General features: G+C 38.7%; 1 protein-coding gene across 4 annotated transcripts; it reads left to right on the top strand.

The window, feature by feature from the left end:
• Positions 1 to 798: 798 nt before the first annotated feature.
• pdzd11 (PDZ domain containing 11) lies at positions 799 to 16,957 on the top strand. 4 transcript variants are annotated; one of them, XM_048604921.1, is made up of 7 exons: positions 799 to 912; positions 5,034 to 5,177; positions 7,838 to 7,921; positions 8,740 to 8,796; positions 9,774 to 9,872; positions 10,273 to 10,333; positions 12,965 to 15,081. In XM_048604921.1, the coding sequence occupies exons 2-7, from the start codon at positions 5,067 to 5,069 to the stop codon at positions 13,000 to 13,002; spliced, it is 450 nt and encodes a 149-aa protein (XP_048460878.1). In that variant the 5' UTR covers positions 799 to 912; positions 5,034 to 5,066; the 3' UTR covers positions 13,003 to 15,081. The 4 variants fall into 4 exon arrangements, with proteins under 4 accessions (XP_048460878.1, XP_048460876.1, XP_048460877.1 ...); XM_048604919.1 differs by lacking the exon at positions 12,965 to 15,081 and adding an exon at positions 15,121 to 16,957 and having other exon boundaries at positions 824 to 1,734; XM_048604920.1 differs by having other exon boundaries at positions 824 to 1,182; positions 12,965 to 15,080.
• The last annotated feature ends 3,998 nt before the right edge of the window (positions 16,958 to 20,955 follow it).

The raw sequence follows: 20,955 nt of genomic DNA, 5'->3' as shown, positions 1-20,955 counted from the left end.
AGTGAGTTAGTTCTCTCAGCATTCGGGGCCTGTGGCAGCAAGTCTCCTCTGTGTGTGTGAGAGAGATGATGCCAGCAGCAGTGGACTCTGCCAGTGTGACATCTGCAGATGAAGTGGAACTTGTAGCCTGGCAATGGTGCTAGGGGGTCACGGTTGCAGGGTGAATGTGGGTTAAGTGGTGTCAATGAAGTGGGCCCAGTGACAAAGATATGGTGTCGACAGTGGGGTAACTCCTATGGTGCTGGTGCTGGGTCTGGCAAAGGTCGTGGCAAGGAAGTGGTCTCCCTGACAGGTACAGGGTTGGAAAGACTGATATTGTTAATTTTTTCTTCCTTTATATTCAGAGGAATAAATTAGAAAAACAAAATGCTAGACTACTCATTTTCTTTACTCTTTTTGTTTCCTATGTATTTTATCTTCACTATCTGTACCTAAAGATGGTGCTGTGATGCAGCGACTGTAAACTTTTCACTACTCATTTGAGTGGCTGTGACAATAAAGCTAATTCAATTATCAGTAAAACGATGGACAGTGTCGTCAATAGTGCTGAAAAACAGAACCGTGGGTATGAGAACACGGTGGTGTGTGAAGTGGCAGTCAACGGGAAGCTTGACAATATTGACGGAAGCCTTATGTTCTCGGGATTTATCGGGCTTCCCACAACGAGCCCCTCTACCCAGACTCAGCCCCAAACCCTGTCTTCAGGCCCCGCCTCCACCTACTGCCCCCGCCCCTACACTTAGGCCGCGCCTCCACCAATGGTCCTGCCCCCGTCCTCAGGTCCCGCCTCCATTCCACCGTATTTTGATTGAAAGCGTCACCGCCGAGTTCAAATTGTAGTCACGTGATTAGCGGTCGGCAGTAGGTCACTGCGGTTCCTGCACCGAGTGGTGGAGGTATCCCGAGGCAACGGTTAGTTTGTCGTGGCTGTCCTGGTCCTTTCCCGGCTGTGGTCAGCCTCCTGCCCGGAATGATGTTGATCTGAGCTCCAGGCCTTGTTTTCCAGAAATCCGGAAAGGTTGCGTTTCGGGAAATTTCCTTTTCGATTCCCCCTCCCGCTTCTTTGCCTTGTTTACTGCTTTATAAACAGACCCGTGGCGTTAGTGTGTGCATGTGGCCAGCCCAACTCAGCTTGGAAGGAAGGTCATACCCCTCTCGGTATTTCTGATAACTGGCATTAAAGTAAGTTTAAATTGCTGCACTTTAACAGGCTGCGGCCTGTGTGCTGGCCGGATTTTTACGCAGATGTTTTATTTGTTTTTTAAAAACAAGTCGTGGAAAAGCTTGCGGCTTTAAAGGGGACAGATTATGGCTGCTCCTCAGACATTTTCTGCTGATGAAAATTGAATGTTTACAATAAAATCGAGGAAAGGAAATAGATATTTTAAACGGCAAATTGTTGAAACATCAACTAAAGACCTGGAATGTGACGTTTGAAGGAGAAGAAATAATTCTTTGCTGACTTTCGCTAATTTTAGAATAGGATGTGACATTAAAAGGCCAGGCAACTGACTGAAAATGGTAAATGTGGGTCAGCACAATAATGGCATAACAGTAGAAATCGAAAGAACTGCAGCTGCTGTAAATCTGAAACAAAAACAGAAATTACTGGAAAAGCTCAGCAGTTCTGGCAGCATTTGTGGAGAGAAATCAGAGTTAATGTTTTGAGTCTGGTGACCCTCGGAACAGAAGGATTTGATGAACACTCTTTACTGTTTAAGATTTCCAGCATCTGTAAGTTTCTTTTGTGTTAATTCATTATTGTTTACTGTTTTGCTATTGATGGAAGGATTACAATGCCAATTAATTTCATAAGAAACTCCTGTGGTTCCTTGACAAAAGAAATAGAAACAGTAGACTGATTGACCTCCCTAGCCTGCTGCACCATTCAATAGGATTATGGCTGCTCTGACATTCATCACATCCACATTCCTGTGTTTTCTCTGAAGTCCTTGATTTCCCTACTGATCAAGATCTTAGTCTTAAACACATGCAAGGACACTGCCCCCACAGCTCTCTGTGGCAGGATATCCAAAGACACACAGTCCTCTGAGTGAAAAAATTCCTCCTCATCTCAGTCTTAATTGACACTCCTTTATTCTGAGACAATGGACTTTGGTCCCATCTCTCCCATGAGGGACAAGCATCCTCTCAGCATTTACCCTGTCAAGCTCCTGAAGAATCCTGGATGTTTTATTTTCTCTGAGTCTTCCAACAAACATTAATCTTCAGATTGTTCTCTCAACATCCTGGAGTTCTTTAGCATGGAAAACTCAGACCAAATATGTGAAAGACTGTGACTTTTGTGGGATGGAAGTCATTGGTATATGTTGAAGAGAGCTGATTTGAGGACTGATCCTTGTGGGAGCATGTTCAGTTATGTGTGGGAAGCTAATTTGATTTGAAGGTTCACATGGAACTGTCTGATCAGGTAGGTGATTAGTTAGAATTCCTGTAATGTGGAAGCAGGCCATTCGCCCATCAGATCTACACTAACCCTCTGAAGAGGATCCTACCCAGGCCCCCACCCCTGTAACCCTGCATTTCCCATGGCTAATTCACCGGGACTGTACACTTTGGAGCAATTTAGCATGGCCAATTCACCTAACTTGTACATATTTGGATTGTGGGAGGAAACCGGAGCATCCAGAGGAAACCCATGCAGACATGGAGAACGTGCAGACTGCACACAGGCAGTCGCCCAAGGGTGAAATCGAACCCAGGCCCCTGGTGGTGTGAGGCAGCAGTGCTAACCAGTGAGCCATCATGCTGCCCCAAGAGATGCCACGAGGATGGAAGTAGCTGTAAGGTTTTGGGGAGTTTCAATAGTCTACCTGTGACCTGCGCTGTCATTGGCACAAGATAACTCACTAAAAACTGTTCCTGTCTTCAATCACATCACAAGTGAAGTCTCAGGTATCAATTTTCAAAGAAAATTTGGATAAACTTCAACTGTTTGAGAATGGTCAGAAAAAATATGGCCACTTACACCACAAATGAAACAAGGAAAAACTCAAATTGGGACTATGGACATCCAAATCAGACTATTGCGCACATACTGAACACCTTCCTTAAGAAATCATTCCTAGTGGCCTCACAAGTGTTCATGATGCACTACCTGAAGTCATTGAATTGATTGGTAACTTTGATATCAAACTATAACTGTTTGCCCAGCCAAGCAGAAAGGAAATAAAGTAGGGTTATGAAATTCACTTGAGATACTAAGTGCTCAAACAAGGAAATGGAAAATTGAGCAGAATGTGGATGAGCATTTGTGGTTGTTAGGGACTGGCTTGTGCAATAACCTATTGGCTGGAGGTATTGATTTGCTTAATTGGTTGGATGGCTGGTTTGTAATGCAGAGTGATACCGATCACATGGGTTCAATTCCTCCACCAGGTTACGATGGAAGACTCCTTAGCCTCTCCCCTTGCCTGAGGCATGGCAGCCCTCAAGTTAAACAATCACTAGTTGTCTCTTTCTGGTGAGAGAACAGCCCTATAGTCTGGTATGACTATGGCAACTTTACTTTCAAGTTCTCTCCAAGAAGAACAGTCACAATTTTTCCAATCTATCCTTGTAACTGAAATGCCTCAGCCATGTTGTAAATGTTTTCTGCACTCTCCAATGCATTCAAATCTTTACTACAGCTCAGAACAGTACATTATACTCTAGTTGAGGTCTAACATTTGGTTTATGCAAGTTCAGCATAACCTCCTTGCTCTTGTGCTCTGTCCCTATTAATAAAGCCCAAGGTACTGTGTCAGTGGGAATTATAAGCTCAGCTCAACCCAGCCCAGCTTTCTGGATAGACCGTAAGGTGCCTAATTACACCCAAGTTGAAGGAAGTCTCATTTCTTTCCACTTCTATTTTGAATATTATTGATTTTACAATTGTTCAAAGGATCAAATACAATCAAACCAGTAAGAACACTAGTTGGAGAACAGTAAATGCACTTGAGTTGCTCATTCTGGTGCCACACCTCAAAATATGTACAGATAATTTTGCGACAATGTGGCTAGGGATATTTTGCACTCCTTTGCTATGTCTAATTTTACACAGTGTGCAGGATTTACAGAAAAAAATGAAGATGCAAATGGATGACCAGCTTCCTTATGACTTTGGTTATTGTTTTCAAACAGTAAGGCATTTGTAAAACAGATGTCCTACAAGATTTGACAGAAGCAACATGCTTATAATACTTAGTACTGAAAAATGTTTAACAAGATAATGAAAAGGAAAACTAACAATAGAGCAATAATGACTGGCTCAATGTCTCCGTCAACATCATGTGCAAATTATCTGATGGTTACCAAATTGCTGTTTGTGGGAGTTTGCTAGATAGAAATTAATTGCTGTATTTCCTATATTTATAACAGTCAGCACACTTCATTTGCTATAGGATTCTTTGAAACATCCTGTGATTGAGATGGGCGCTACTTAAAAATTCAGGTTTTGGAATAGTTGCTTTGCATTCTGAAATTTTGAAGATTGTTGAGTGGGTTATTTATTTTTGTTTGCATTTTTTTAAAATTTTGTAGAAATCAGGGCCTTGGAGCATACTACTGAAGATACCAACTTATAAATTGGTTCATTGTTTATATTTTGCAAACAGCAAATTTTAATCTTATTGCAGCTGTGTATCATTCCATGGTTGACTCTTTCCTGAGGTGGCTATTTTTATGTGTGTAAATAATGTAACAAATGGTATGAAAAAATGTTCAAGAAACTACTTCCCAGTTAAATTGAAAAAGCACAATGGTCACAGGTTCAAATTGACAAAACAAAAGCAACTTTACAACTACTGCATCATTCTTATTGCAAACTGTTCATTAACGGAGGCAAAATTTTTTGAATATAAAGCAGCAACTTGATTTTATGATGAGTAGGATGTAGGTTCTGTCTGGATGAGTGACACAAAAAAGGCTGAATCACTCTTCTGTTTTGTATCTAGTAAATTTATGACCTCTTACAATGTAGTATTCAGTAAAAATGTTTAGCCATTCACAGCAGTTTCCAATTGTATTTGCAGATTTTAGTGGATTCTTTCAGAGATTGTAAACCAATGTCAAACCGAGTATACGCAGACCCAAAAGGCAATTATGATGACTATCAGTATCCAGTAGTATTCTTGCCACCATATGAGAATCCACCTCCATGGATCCCTGTGCAGGAGGTAAGCGTGTTGCTTCTGTTCAATTTTTAGAAATGTTGTGCTTGTGACATCCCCATTGTGGTACTGAGTAATAGAGTCAAAAATGCCAGATTTGATACCTGATCTTTTTGTGTCAACTAATCTTGATTGGTGTAGTAACTGGGATTCTAAAATTGACCTTGGCACAATCAGACCAAGGATGATTAACAAAAAAAAGACTGCTAGGTCTCTCACCCCTGAAATTAGATATTATGCAAGTTAGGATGCAGTCAGCAAAGTAATTCTGCAGTTTATGGATTGTAGAATTTGGGAGATCAGTCAGTAGTGTACATTGGGATAGCCAAGTCTAGAGTTTTTTTTTAAATTAATGAGGGTCTCAGCAGGTGAGCTGAGGCAGCTATAAAATTGGCCAATATTATGGAAGTGAAATTGGCATGGTTCGTAGTGAAAGTAAGTGGTCAGAAGCTTGTCACTGGGTCAAATATGACCTCAACTGTTCTGATTTTGATGCCAGGAAGAGTGATGGAGATTTTGTGGAGACTGGAAAAATGACTTCAGTCTTCCCATTTTTTATTTGGAACAAATTTCTGCTCCTGCAGAAAATCAGGATGTCAGATAATCAGTTTGATAACTTAACGATCGGAGGAGTTGGGAGGGGTGTTAGAATACATTTCAAAGCTAACATTATATTTTGAGAAGTCTCCTGAAATGTGTGTCAATGAGAATTGAGTGGGTTCGAAGGATAAATTATTTGGGTACACCAGAGGCTTTTGGGAGCTCAAGAAGAAGCCATCCCAAGAGATACATTTTGGTTATAGTGGAACAAGGTGAGAACAGTCTCATCCAACTGGATGGGAGCAGAGTGGTCAACCACGTCAAGAACAACAGACCGATCCAGAAGGACAAGGAGAGATGGATTGGCTTTGTTACAGGCCATTTGTAACTTTTTGATAAGTGTAATTTTGGTATTGTAAGCGGCAAAATCTTGATTGAAGGAATTTGCACATGGCATACTGGAAAGATTGGCACCAATTTACGAGATGGTAACATCTGTGAGGACCTTTGGAAAGGAAGGAAATGTTAGAGATCAGATCGCAGTTTGCAAGGTGTCAAAGGTTTGTTTTTGAGAAGAAAGTGATGACTATAAATATTTTCTAATCAGTTTGTTCAAAGACATTAATGTATTGTGGAACGGGCTTGAATCCAGGCCTCCTGGCTCAAAGGTAGGCATGCTACTGCTCTGCCCTCAAGGGTGATGATTGTAGATTTAAAGGAAAGATGGACAACACCTGGAAAAAAAAAAGTGCCAGCACAATTTTGATCAATATAGGGACCCAGAGGTTAAAGTAGGTGGTTGTCAATTTAGGGAATAGAGTCGAGGAAGAAGAAATTGGATATTGTGGAAGAAATGTGCTTGCATGTGTGTTGGGAATATCACATTCATAATTTATGTTTTTGAATGTAACATTTGGTTTCAGGATTTAAGAGTTTAACTGTAGATGAGTGGGGGTATCAAGTTAAGAAACTGGTAAACAAATGTGATACAAACGACCATACATTTATTGCATTTGAAACAGCCTGTGATTATTCAGAAAGTTCAGAGGTGATGTGGAAACGCTTTTAAGTGACTCATTGTTAGGCTTGTGGTAGAGCCAGAGGGTCACCATTTACTTCAGTTCAACTGAAAATTTATACTTAATTTAAAGGAGGAGAGAGATTGGAGTAGTTGGTCAACAAGGGAGTTGTTTGCTTGAGGTAAAGTTCTGGACAAATGATTGCAAAATCTACTGGCTATATAAATTATTCATTTGGGTGACAGAATCCGTGTTGGAGAAACTCAGCAGTTCTGGTAGCATCTGTGTAGAAAGAGTTACTATTTTAAGTCCAATGACTCTTTAGAACTATCTTGGTCACAGTTTTTGATTTGATGTAGACTGTAGCTCACTAGATTGAGGGAGCTACTGTGTCTTATACAAATAAAATGTTAAAGTTATTGTCCACCATGTGGAGTGTGAAGTGGCTGAAGCTCATCTTAATTATCATGAGGAAAATTCCTGTAGTTGTCTTGAGCTTTCTGCCATAAGGCTTTGTTGAATTAGCTTGAAAGGCTCAGAATGTGGTTGGGTATCTGCCAGCAATCAGAACAAGAGGCTAAGACATCCTCAGTCATGAAGCCTTAGAGGAAAGTTGGAGCATTGCTTAACTAAAACCTTAATGGAAAGGCCCTCAAAATATTATACTGCTGAGAAAACTGGAACACTGAGGGACACTTAAGTGCATTTTGGAGAGTGGTAACATACTTTTGCGTTGCTGCTGAGAAACATAAATGTGCTTTTGAAATCTTGATTCAATCTTGGATGGAAATAACAAGGAGTATTAGGTTTATAGCATAGGTCTTTAAGCTATATTGGTAGCTTAATGGAGTTTGCTTTATATACAATAATTTTTAAATTGTTTTAAAACAGTGAAATCTTGTGTAATTTAGTTCAGCTAATTGCTAGGAGTTCGGATTTCTCTTCAAATGTTAACGGTCTCCAAAGGGATCAAGGTACGTGCTTTACTGTGGTCAGTGATGGCGCAAATTAGGTATGAACCTGATTTTTGATTTTTCAAGGAATGAAGAATATGTTTCTATGTGAACATTTTAAAAATTGAAACTGATTTTTAATTGATTCTTTTAGCGGTTACATCACTCAGATTACAACAATGAACTGACCCAGTTTTTACCTCGAATAATCCAGTTGAAGAAACCCTCTGGGGCTCAGGTATTAACTCTTCATACCTAAGTGTGTATTTGTAAGTTAAAGGAAATCATTAAGCTTTGAGTGCACTGTTTTCTGTGGATGCGGTGTATCAGCTTTAATGTTAATCTTTTTACATAACTTTTTTACCCAATAATGGTTGTGTTCTCAACCAGTTTAAAAAGATAATTTAATGGATTGCAAAGGCTTGATTTGGTGTACTGCAGGTTGGCAGTGATTTACTATAACTGCCCCAGGCAGTGAGTTCCTCGGTTTGATACCCAGGGAATTGGTTACTACTCCAACAATGAGGAAGAAAAGAATGTCTGAGATAACCCCCATCATACAGCATGCTTTCCAACCTCCCATTGCCTAATAAATTTGAATAAGTTGCTGGGAAGACAGTTCCACCTTGGTTTAATGCTGGTAGGGGTTCTTAATGAAATAAGTTTGAAGTAGCCACATCTTTGTTCTTAGAGGAGTGAACTGTTTATAATTTAATACTAACTTCCTTTGAACGATGCTCCAATTTGTCTTTTTTTTTGATGTGGACACTTGATTGAGTTGACTTGGGGAGAAGGAAATGCGTAGCTGAAAATTCGCCCTCATTGAGAGTACAGCCCAAAGTTGATCCACTACAAATTAAAACAGTGGCAATGCAAAATGGTATTTTGGTATTGTAACTGATCCAGCCGACAGTGCTAAAGCTGATTGTCAGCCAGGATATTAATTGTTGCAGTGAATACTAGGCAGAACTTTATCGAAGGATTAACATAATGCTGTCTTGAAAATTCTGTAAATCTGATGTTTCACAAACTTAATTGTGTTTTTGTTTTTTGCAGCTGGGATTCAACATTCGAGGGGGCAAGGCCTCTCAGCTTGGCATCTTCATATCGAAGGTTTGTATTCATGATTCAAATATGCCACAGTTTTATGTTCTTCTCTTAAGTATTATGCCCAAGCTAGAATCTTAGAGATTTTCATTGACCAAGTAAAAAGGCATAGGACTGCAGCCTGATGGCTAAGGAGTGACAGCTATTCAGGGAATAGCTTGAGGAATTCTGGAAAGAAAACTCAGTTGTTTAATGTGTTAAAATGTAGCTGATGGATGGAAGTCTCTCTTGTCCACTGACATTGAGAGTCTGCTATGAAATGAATTTGGATGGTCTCAGTTTTTTTTTTCCCTTTATTCATTCATGGGATGAGGATGTTGCTGGCTAGGCAGCATTTATTGCCTATCCCTAATTGCCCAGAGGGCACCACATTGCTGTGGGTCTGGAGTCACACGTAAGCCAGACCAAGTAAGGATGGCAGTTTCCTTCCCTAAAGCATATTAGTGAACCAGATGGGTTTTTCCCAACGGCTTCATGGTGACCATTAGACTGTTAATTCCAGATATTTATTGAATTCAAATTCCACCATCTGCCCTGGCAGGATTCGAACCCAGGTCCCCAGAACATTATCTGGGTCTCTGGATTAACAGTCCAGTGATAATACCACTAGGCCATTGCCTCCCCGTATCAATCCTATCCCTAGGGACCATAACACCATAGTGGATGATTTTCCTAATTCAGTGCTTGATTGGTAATGTCACTCACTGAGGCTGTGGAATGTTGGAAAAAAAAATTTGGGATCATTGTGTCAACAGTGTACCTCAACCTTAGGACAGAGTGGAAGATCTAACACACACACACAAATATTTTTCACTTCTTATGCACCACTCCTGGCTGTGGCAAAGGTCACTTGTTGACGTTCTGCAGATCTTGCTAACATAGATGACTTCATATGAAAGGTGCTTTTTAATAAGAAAGGCCATAATTGTGCAGGCATGTTCTTGATTACTAACCCAAGAGTGAGTAATTGCCTTTTATCATAGGTGATTCCTGATTCCGATGCAGATCATGCAGGGTTGCAGGAGGGTGATCAGGTCCTTGCTGTGAATGACATTGACTTTCAGGACATCGAGCATAGCAAGGTAGGTGTCAGAGCAGAGAAATGTATCTATGTGAACCTTTAAGACTAAACATACATGGGGCAACAATTTTGAAAGTTTGTAACATCAATTCAGGTCAAGCAATAGGAACCACTGTTACATCATAACAGTTAATGATCTTTTTCAGTTCGGAGCCTGACCATAATACCAGTGTCCTAATTTGCTGAATGGATTAAAGTTCAGAGGAATATAAATTATTCTATAAAGTAATTAAATCAGTTAATATCAGACACAGCAGTGCTAATGTATGGATTCCAGTTCAGATAACTTATTTCTATTATTTAAACAAAACACTGCTTTTCACGACTCTCAGAAACAATTGTCTGCCCTTTTCCCTTTAGACCTTTGTTCTTGTTGAGTTATGTGTTTTTCTGTTGTATAGGCTGTTGAAATCTTGAAATCTGCCAAAGAAATTACCATGCGGGTTCGCTACTTTCCGTACAGTAAGTACAAAACTAATTGTAAAATTATTTTGAGTAGGCCATGAGGCCAGTTTTTGCCTTCATCAATGGAATATTGCTGATCTCAAGCTAGTTTATTTACCTTTGCATTTGAACCAACTGGTTTGGGTTGATAAGTAGATGACTTCGTGTTTATATGCTGTTAAATGAGGTTTATTACCTTAATCTGAAGAGCTGGATTTTAATAATTTTTTTTTTTAAGAAAAGGTTGTTCTTATTCTGTCTATGCTGTTAACTAGTGCAGGTGTCCTTGTGTCATCCTTTTGATACCGATGGAATAATTCAATATGTCAGTTAGTTAGTCTGTGTATGTGTGTGTGAGGGATTGGAGGCTCATCTGTTAAGCTGTCTAAAAAGAAATCTGGCCTGGAAACTAAGTTTAGTAAACTCTGGTATTTGCTGTGAAGTTATGATGAGTTTAGTTTGCAGTTTGTTTCAGGTATCTCGGAGAGATACTAGCTGAAGGAAAACAGTAGCTAGAACACACAGAAGTTTGCCATAAGGAAACCAAAAGCACTTTGTGGCAGTGGTGTCCCTTTGTTGAGGTTTGGGTGTTTGTAAGGATATTGCTAGAATAAAACTTTGAATCTTTTTATGTGGTTTGTAATTAAGTTGTTCGGGCTTTTTTGCTTAGTGTAGCATAGTTCTTTTCTTATTAAATAAACATTTTATTCTTTGTCAAAGTTAATTGACAATCTCTTGTGAAATATTTGATAACTGACATCCCATTAGGATCTAACAAACCAGGTTTCGCTCTGGGATCCAACCTGTCCAATATTAACACTAGTTGGAATTATAACAGTGTATATGGACACCCTTTATACCTCCACAATTTTAATTTGCTTACTGTTTAGAAAATATTCCAATTTATCTTTTCTGAACCAATGGATAACCTCTAACTATTCCTTATCAAACTTAGCTTACCACTGTTCATAAAATCCCTAGTGCAGAGAGAGGCTGGTTGACCCATTGAGTCTGCATTGACCCTCTAAAGACCTAGCCCCTGACCCTGTCCCAATACCCCACATTTCTCATGGCTAATGCACCTAGTCTGCACATCCCTGGCCACTATGGGCAATTTAGCATGGCCAATTCACTTAACTTGGACTGCGAGAGAAAATCAAAGCACCTGGAGGAAACCCATGCAGACACAGGGAACATGTGCAAACTCCACACAGCCTCCCAAGGCTTGAATCAAACCCTTGTTCCTGGTGCTGTAAGCCAGCAGTGCTAACCACTGTCCCAATTTCTTTAGAGGGATGACTTCAGTAGATTGCAGTGAAGTAGTTGCTCTGCTACTTAGGAAACTCTGAGCCAGAATTGGTATTGGAAAAGAAGCGATGCCCACAAAGCACATTCCTGCCCTGAATCAAGTGGCACTACACACCGCCTGGATACTGTTATTCCAGGCCAACCAGTAATCCGTGGCATTAGGGTTATTGTTTTGTTTAGGCAGTATCCTGGTTTAGAGGTGTTCAGTCAGAATCCCACAGATGGTAACTTCACACCATGGATTCCTTAGACAAGCACAGCCACCAAATGTCTAAACCTGCAGTTCCTCTTGTACTGAGCAGGATTACAATTGCAACAAAACGTCATCAGTAAAGTATAACTAATCTGTCCTCCGACTATCTAAACTCAGCTCACGTTCTCCATTAGCGGGTGAATAATCCAACCCTTGGTGAATTCTGCTTCATAATGATAGGAAGAGTCGACGTCCAAGGATCAAAAGGTGACATTGCTATGAACACTTGGCTGCCACAAGCCACTTTTCCCTGTGGTAACTTTTTTGACACCTGCTTAAAACCCAAAAGGTCAGAAGGATTGGTTTCCCGTTCACTTCATTTGTCCCTTTGCAATTTCCTATTTTCTTACGTACTATTTACTGTGTCGCCACTCTAGTGCCACAATTTGCAAATTTTGGAGGTACAACTCTTTTCATCTAAGTTATTTCTAAATATAGTGAAATACTAAGGCTCCAGTTCAAACCTCAGGAACATTATTTTTTACATCAATCAGGCCACGTACTCTATTTCTACCCTATTTGCTTTCTTCTCACCAATTTTCAACCATTGTTGCAAGGCTGCCTCCAATTAGATGCATTATCACTTACCCTCATTACACTTGCTCACTTTAACAACAAAATCAGATTAGATTTTCCAACGAGGAGTTACTGGACTCAACATTTACTCGGCTTTCTTCTCACAGATGATTCCAGACCTGCCGAGTTTCTCCAGCAATTTCTGTTTTTGTATCAGATTAGATGAGTCAGATGAGGCTACACAAATCTGTGGTCCAAATTTGTTCCAAGTTCTTAGTTAGCATGAATACAGATGCTAGTAGTTATTACATTGACAGGTCTTTTGTATCGTGGTTTATGTTTCGCCTATCATCTTAAATAATGGTGAGACATGAACAAAGTTGATAGTTTAGATTTTTACGCTTTCACCTTAATAATATTTTAAACTATTCCCTCCAAACAACTATACATTTAAAATAATTATGCATTGTAAATTAAGCAGTTTATTTAAATTCTTCTGACTATCTGTTGTCATTTTTCTGACATTTTCTCTTTGGCTTGTTTGACTGTTATACACTCTTGTCGTCAAGCAGGACCTGTCTCACTACTCAACGGTATTCTACCTTCCTAGCAAGGGTCTTCCATCTGCTTGAGAAAAGTAGAGAAAACTGAGAAAATTAGTATTCCTCATGACCTGGATCATGCCAACAGGAAAGAGATCATGTTACCAAAAAATGCTTTGAGTTCCATGGGGGAGATGGAATTTTGCTGGTTTGGGGTTCACATAACTTCTTTTTTTAACATTTGTTTTCTGATATGCTAGTTGTTGCTAGAGTTAATTTTCTTTGTAACCGGTGTCACTGTAGCTGAAAGGGTAGCTCTTTTGCTTCTGGATTGTGGGTTCAAGTACCCTTCCACAGGCTTGAGCATAAATTCTAGACAAAATCTGTTACGTGCTTTTGAATGCGACGTTATTGCTGCCCTGCATACCGCTGTAAGTGAATGTATAAGATTCCATTGCATAATTTTGAAGCAGAGGAGCTCTTCTTAGTGTCCTGGCTACGACTTATCCCTCAACCAGTGCTTAAAAATAAAATAACTACTGTACCTGGCATTATCACATCGTTTGTAGGAGCTTTCATTTTGCATATTGGCTGCTCTGTTCCCTACCTTGCAACTGTGCTGTTCAAAAACCCCAGCAACTATAAAAGTGCTTTTGGGTTTCAGGGTGGGGTGTTCTGAGGATATGAAAGACACTACACAAATGCAAGTTTTTTTTCCACTACCTCACTCAAGTGCCTGTTTCACATGTTTGGACAGTGTTCAGATGTCCTCTGCTAGCTATTTGTCAACAAAGCCTGATCCTGAGCAGTCCCAACACACATTATCCAGCAGTGATAATTGGGTAATTTTAAAGTAGATATTTATTCTTTTCTGGTTGACTGTCTTGGGATAGTTGTGGCTCCCTAACTGTGATCAACATCTAATAGCACCTATCAGAGATTAAGCCTGGGTTTTTCCTGTCTCTATGTGGCCGTACTGAATTGGAGTGCGTTTATCTGCCAAATCAAAGCTTCAAAATCTGTCCTTTTTATTTTTTTTGAAAAAAGGTTACAATTTAATTTGTAACAAAGCAAATTATAGTAAATATAGGTTTGAATAACATAAAACTCATTAAGGTGCTTTAAATGTGTGATCAAAAAAATAGGCACGGCCAAAGGAGGATATAAAGAGTGACCAAAACTTAATCATTAGTGAACTTCAAGGACTTTAAAGGAAGGGAAAGAAGTCAATGAAAACACTTCCCAGCAAGTCCTCATGGGTGCACAGGATGGCTATTGATTTGATTGAGTTTAACTTCATTAGTGGACTGGTTAACACATGCATTGAAGTTGACAGGGATTTAACATTAAATTCTTCATCCATTTAAAGTAATTTTTTTCAGCACTGTTCACTTAAAATATTTCTTGCATATCATTTGGTGTGTATATTTCATACATGTACTATAATATGTAGAATCTCAATTGTTGCTGGTGAGGGCTATGCTTTAAATAGACTACCTAAAAAATTTGAAAATCTGGTTCCTAAAGTACTTTTTAAACACTTAGATTCTGATGTAGAAGCTTTAGTTATTAAGGCTTTAAATTACCCAGCAAAAAAAAAAAATCTGCATCTTAAATTATCTCCTACTGTGTACCTCTAGTACAATATGCAGTGTTATCTGTACCAAATACAACTAAATTGCTCTGTGTTCACAAGAAAAGCTGTTTATTTTCTGGTGGTTGGCGTGCAGAATTAGGAGATCAGGGTGTCTTTGGCAAGGATCTAAACTGAGTGGGGAACAGCGTTTTTATTTTTTCCATCGACTAAGCTGAAAGTAGCAGATCATTGTTTTCCGCATAGGCAGTAGCAAGCGCTAATATTCCATACGTAAATTAATGCTTAAATCTCTTACTAATCAGGTAATCCACAAAATCAGAGGCTGTATTATATAAATGAAAGACATTTCTGCTGACAAAAATAAATCTGTTTCACTCGTTGGAGCATCTGTTGTTGCAGGCAACCTGAGCCGATAGCCCTTCCATGCAATATGGTTTTTATTTTACATTGCTAGTTTGAACAATGAGTTTGTGATGATAGAGTGAGGAAATAGTTAAAATTTTTTGTAGCATGCACTCTTGGAAGGTTGGAAGCTAATTAATTTCTTCATCTTAAATTGGATTGTCAAATTTTATCTGTTTTCTTTCAGACTTCCGCAGGCAGAAGGAAAGGACAGTTCATTAAAAGGAGGTCCTGCTCTGTTTTGAGATCTCTGCCTTAGAGATTATTGAAACGTTTGGTACTTCGAAGATGTCTGGTCAAATGGTTCAATAGCTAGAGAGATTCTGAAATGTGGGTTTTCTGTTTGGGATTTATAAAATGCCTCCTGCATTTATTTGACATTTCTAGGATTTAGTCATTTCTGTCAATGTAAAGTGTTAGGCTATTTTGGGGAAAACTGCAATGATTGCGAATTCTTGAAGTGAAATTCAGACAGTGCCTGGTTCTGCAACTGTCTTGGGAATCTAAAAGGAGTCTTAAACCTGATATTGTCAGAAGCCCAATCACTGCCACTGTTTTGCTTATCCCTATGTAGGATTGTCTTTCAAAGACACATGACTCCATTAGTTTTGTTACACAAGGTTGAAGTCTGTTGATTCAGTACCGTATCTTGTGACAATAAGGGCACAATTTTGTATGTTATTGCCACTGTTTATAATGCTTTCTACAGGTTGCACAACCAAGAAACTACTGTCTTTCTTTTCTGTTTAGCACTGGGAGCCGGTAGTCTACGCTAAATAAGTATATCTTTCAAAGCAGTAATGTAAACAGTTACAATTGTCCAGCTGATAGTTAGTGGGTGTCTGAGAGCAGTTAACATTTGAGGTGAATATCAGTTGTCGAGTAGATTGTAAATAGTTCGAACTGTCACATAGCATTGCTTGACCCATTCCGGATTTAACTGCATCTGTTTCAGTTCTTTCACTATAGATAGTTGCAGTATCATCGTGAAGTAATTGCAGGATTATGGTGCAGCCTCTTGGATATGTAAACTTTTAGAACATGACCCTCACAATTTATTGAATCAAATCCTTGATCAGATGGCTGAATGCAATGTGTGGTTTTTGATTTTTTTTCCTTGGATTTATCTGGCAATAAAGACCATGACACAGGCCCTCTGGCATGTCTAAAGCCAAAACATTGACTCTGGGAGGAAATCCTGAAGCACAGGAAGTAAGTGATTCAGAAAAATGCACATCAGGATCTTCTCTGTGGAAAAGAGGGGAAATCCTTGATAGATAAATCAGCCTCTGAAAACTATCTTCTTGAAAATAGTTAATTGTTGCATGTGGTAAATATAATTTTGGGATATACTATGGATAATACACAATAAATGTGTACATTTGTTAAACTTTTGAACCTCTTCTAATCATTTGATTTGTTGATCATGTGAAAATGAGCAGATTTCAAGTAGAGCTTTGACTCATGTTCTATTAAACAGCCTTAATTGTCCTTGTATACCATCTGCTGTACACAACTACAAACTGGAGAAATATTAACTATTTCACAATCTGAAAATCAACTCTTGTTTTAAATGATGCAAAGCATGTGGTTTTATTTCATCAATGTAAGTTTGTTCTGCTGCAATTTTTGTTACAGTCTGTTTAGTTATAATATCTACTGAAGAAAAGCACAGTGGAATAAAAGTAGAGTATCTTTAGTCCAAAAAGGAATTTAGTTCCTTTTTAAAATAGATACATTTAAGTCTATTTTGTGTGGCATCTGATTTTTGGAAGGCTGCTCAGTTTAGAGTCTTTTAAAGAAAAAGAACAAACATTGTCATTGTGATGTTGACACAACAACAAGAATCCTAGTATCAGCATTGATTGGGGGCCTACATTGACTATTGGAGATGTCATCAAGAAAGAATCACAAATCATTATTTGCCAGAATCAATTGTTGAGGAAACATCTTTACTTCACATGTATACTAACCTTCGACATCAAAAAAGAGGAATTAATTCTTTAGTAAAGTCTCTTCTACTACAATTGTTTCTTCATTGTAGTTGACATCTTCACAGCATCTTTTAAAATATGACATACATGCCCAACTAGAAGGGATTGTTTACACACGAGTTCAGCATCTTTAAGCTATATTGCTGTATTGAAAACTCCAGAAATACCATGGTGCTTTGCTAACATTGCATTAATAATTTAGATCAAAACCTATAAAATGTATCCAGGTAATTTGTCAAACAGGAAGACTTGTTTAATGTTCATTTCTTCTTGAATCAGAAAATGTTTCCCAGCATAGAATGATTATAGCACAGGAGGCCAATTTGACCATGTTGAAAGCAGCCCTCAGTAGGCACAATATCTTTCTCCCATTCCCTGCTGTTTGCTATCGCCTTGTGAAGTTTTTTCTCTCTCATCCTATTTTTCAAGTCTGTTGAATCTGCCTCCACCAGCCTCTCAACCAGAGAGTATTCCATAACCTAACCCCTGTGTACATTAGTTTTTCCTCCATGGAGCTTTTGCCAAATCTTCAGTTCTGAATCATTCCATCAATGGGATTAGTTTACCCTACTATTCTGTATGAAGCATTTTAAAATCATGTAAATTCCATCAATTAAATCAATAACCTCTTGAAGTTTATCATTATTTTCGTGATTCACAATACTTCTTTGTATCAATAGCAAGTTTTGAAGTTGAGCCTTGTTCACCCAATTTGGAGTCTTTTAATACTTATTAACCTCTGGGCAAACCCACTATATATTTTACTCCAGTCTTGAACTTTCATAACAAGTGCTTCTTGTTATTCAGTTAATTTCAGGAGCTCCAAAGAAGGGTCACAGGACCTGAAACATTAATGGGATGAGGGTGTCACTTACTGCCCATCCCTAGTTCAGAGTCAACCACATTGCTTTGGGTCTGGAGTCACACGTAGGCCAGACCAGGTAAGAATGGCAGTTTCCTTCCCTAAAAGGGTGTAAGTGAACCAGGTGATTCTGACAATCAGCAATGGATTCATGGTTAATCATTAGATCTTTAATTCCAGATATTTTTATTGAATTCTAATTGCACAATTCATGGCAGGATTCGAACCCATGTCCCCAGAATATTGTTATCTAGGTCTCTGGCTTAACAGTCCTGTGATAATACCACAAGGCCATCACCTTCCCTCAAGTGCTTCCAGATTTGCTGACTTTCTCCAGCAATTTTGTTTCAAATTTCCAACAGTTCTTTGATAAAAATAACAAAAAACTTCATATTCCTGTTAGTACTCATTTTTACATTAGCATTAACTTGTTCTCAAGGCTGTTTGTGGCACATTATTAAAAGCCTTTGGAAGCTTATGTACACAACTATATTGTCTAACTTGCTTTTTTTTAAAAAAAAAATTAGGTAGTTAAATGATTTGCCTGCAACATAGTCTAGTGGCTTTCCTTAATTGATCCATATTTGCCCAAATAAGTTAATATTAAGTGTTGAAGAAGCTAAGCAGATCTGGCAAGTGGATAGAAGAACAATTAAAGTTGTGTCCAACACGAGTCCTGAAGCAGTGTCATATTAGATGCAACATTAACAATCTGTGACATGGCACTGACCTGAATAGATGGACGTAGAACAAATCTTCAGTGAAAACTGGGTATGTGTGAACATGTTGCTCTATCAGCTACAGCAGAATTTTTTTATGCCAGCACAAAATGTGTGGTCTAGTAGCTTGGCACATTTCACCAAGCCTGAAGATGAGCCAAGTACAGGAGAAGCAGCAAAGAGAAAAGGCAGACGTATCTAAACAAAAAAGCTGAATTAAGATCACCTGCAATTCTTTTCAGCAAGGATGAAGTGAAGATGAATAACAGAAGATGGCTCCACAAAAATGGTCCATTCACAAATGATGCCAAGGCCCAGCACATGCATACAAAAACAATGGCCTGACTGGATGATTTGTCTTTACCGCCTCCTGAGGCCTCAATTATCTAGATGCTAATCTTCAACAAATTTGATTCACGTCATGAAATCAAATGCTCTAGCTGTGGCTTCAGCCAGAACTATATACACACACACCATACAACCAGGTTGTTCCAATACAGCTTAAAAAAAAACTGGTTATCTGCTTGACACAGTCACGCAAGTATGTAGTGTCCCCCAAAAAGCAGCGTAAATCCAGCATAAGTAATTACTGCCCCAGCAGTCTATTCAAGCACCAAAGTAATAGTTGGCATGAGAGTACTGTAAAATAGCATTTACTTATGGTCTTCCTAAGAAAGCTGGAGCATGAGAGGGTGGGAGAACTTTAGTAATATGGAATGATTAGTACTTTCTGGTATTAATCATTAAGGCCCAGGCAATGCTTTGCAGATTGTGAAATTTGGAATCAATTAGTAAATCTCCATTCATAGTGTAATGGTGAAATTATCAAATGGTCAGAAACTTTTGGTTCACTGATGTCATTTAAGAAAATTGGCCATCCTTATCTGGCGTGGCCAACATGTAACTCCAGCCCCTTGCACTGTGATCAACTGCCAATTATTCTCTGCCATGGCCTAGAAAACCAATCAATCATTCTACAAAATCCAGCAGAACAGACCGTCCAGCATAAGCAACACTAGCAAACCTAGCCCTGTTGATCTGGCAAAGTCCTCTTCAGTAATACTTGGGGACTTGCACCAAAATTGGGAAAGCTATCCCAAGACAAGCAAACAGCCTGAGATAGTCATACTCGCTGCATTAAAAACTTTCAATGTCCTAAGACACCATCAGCACTATCAGAGTATGATGTCTGTCCACTGTCTACAAGGCACAAATAAACAGCATGGAATATTCTTGCTGGAATGGATACATTTCCAACACAGAAGAAGCCTGGCATCTTGGCCAAAACAGCTTACTTGATTGGCAACCTATCCACCATTTTAAACATGCACTCCCCTCTGCCACCAACACACAGAAGCAGCAGTATACATACGCAGTACAGTAATTCCAATGCTCCTTCAACAGCATCTTCCAAATTCACAGCCTCTACCATCTAGAAGAATAAGCGCAGGAGATACACGAGAACACCACTATCTGCAAGGTCACCTGTTAACCACATATTATCTGACTGTCACTGGGTTCAAATACTGGAGCATACTTGGGCCGAAAGGCCTGTACTGTACTGTTCTATGTACTTCCCATAGTGCTGTTACGTGTCCCAAAAATGGTTCAAGGCAGCAATTCACTGCCTCCTTTTTATGGGGCAAGTAAATTTACACAATAGTTGCTGGTTTAGCCAGCAAAGGTCACATCCCATAAATTAATTTTTAAAAAAGTATATATACTTCGGTCAATTGGCATCAGGAGAAAGAGTATTTCCCTTTTTGCATCCAGTTTTATCTCACCCCCTCAAATTCTACAGTATAGCTTAGCTAGGATGAATGCCTCACTTGAAATCCGACAGGCCTGGCATAAATGTCAGATAGGAAATATGTACTGACACCATGTTTCACTGACTAAATTTTACTTGTAAGAAAATATTTTAAAGAAGAATTAGAAAGCAGTTTAGTAAAATGAAATGGAGTTAGAAACCACTTCATTATTATACTGATCATGATCCATTGCAAGAGTTCACAAATATAATAGCTATAGTATTCAAGTTCATACTTTTAAAAAAAGCAACATTACAACACAAAATTGACGTAAACATAACTAAGTATTTGTAATACTAGCATGATTTGTAATACTAGTATTTAGATTCAGAAATAGATTCAAGTATGATATTGGCAGTTATATTTGGAAGATTCTAGTGTCAAACAAAACTAACAATACCAGATATAATCTGTTCATCTGACTGAATCAATAGAAGCCACCTTGTGCAATTATTTCACTTTAACAATTGAAATATTTTCAATGGTCATTTTCTTTCTCCTTCAAGCAAGTCCAGTTAGTGTGCTGGTAAATTATGCAATCATAAGTGAGGTGAATGGAGGGGAATATTATTATACTGATCTTTATTCAAACAATGACAAATACCAATACATAATGTGAAATGTGATGTAATTTAT

Source organism: Rhincodon typus, chromosome 14 (assembly GCF_021869965.1).
Source record: "Rhincodon typus isolate 14 chromosome 14, sRhiTyp1.1, whole genome shotgun sequence".
Taxonomy (NCBI): domain Eukaryota; kingdom Metazoa; phylum Chordata; class Chondrichthyes; order Orectolobiformes; family Rhincodontidae; genus Rhincodon; species Rhincodon typus.
Note: the sequence above shows the minus strand (reverse complement) of the source record. Positions and strands in the feature narration are given on the sequence as shown.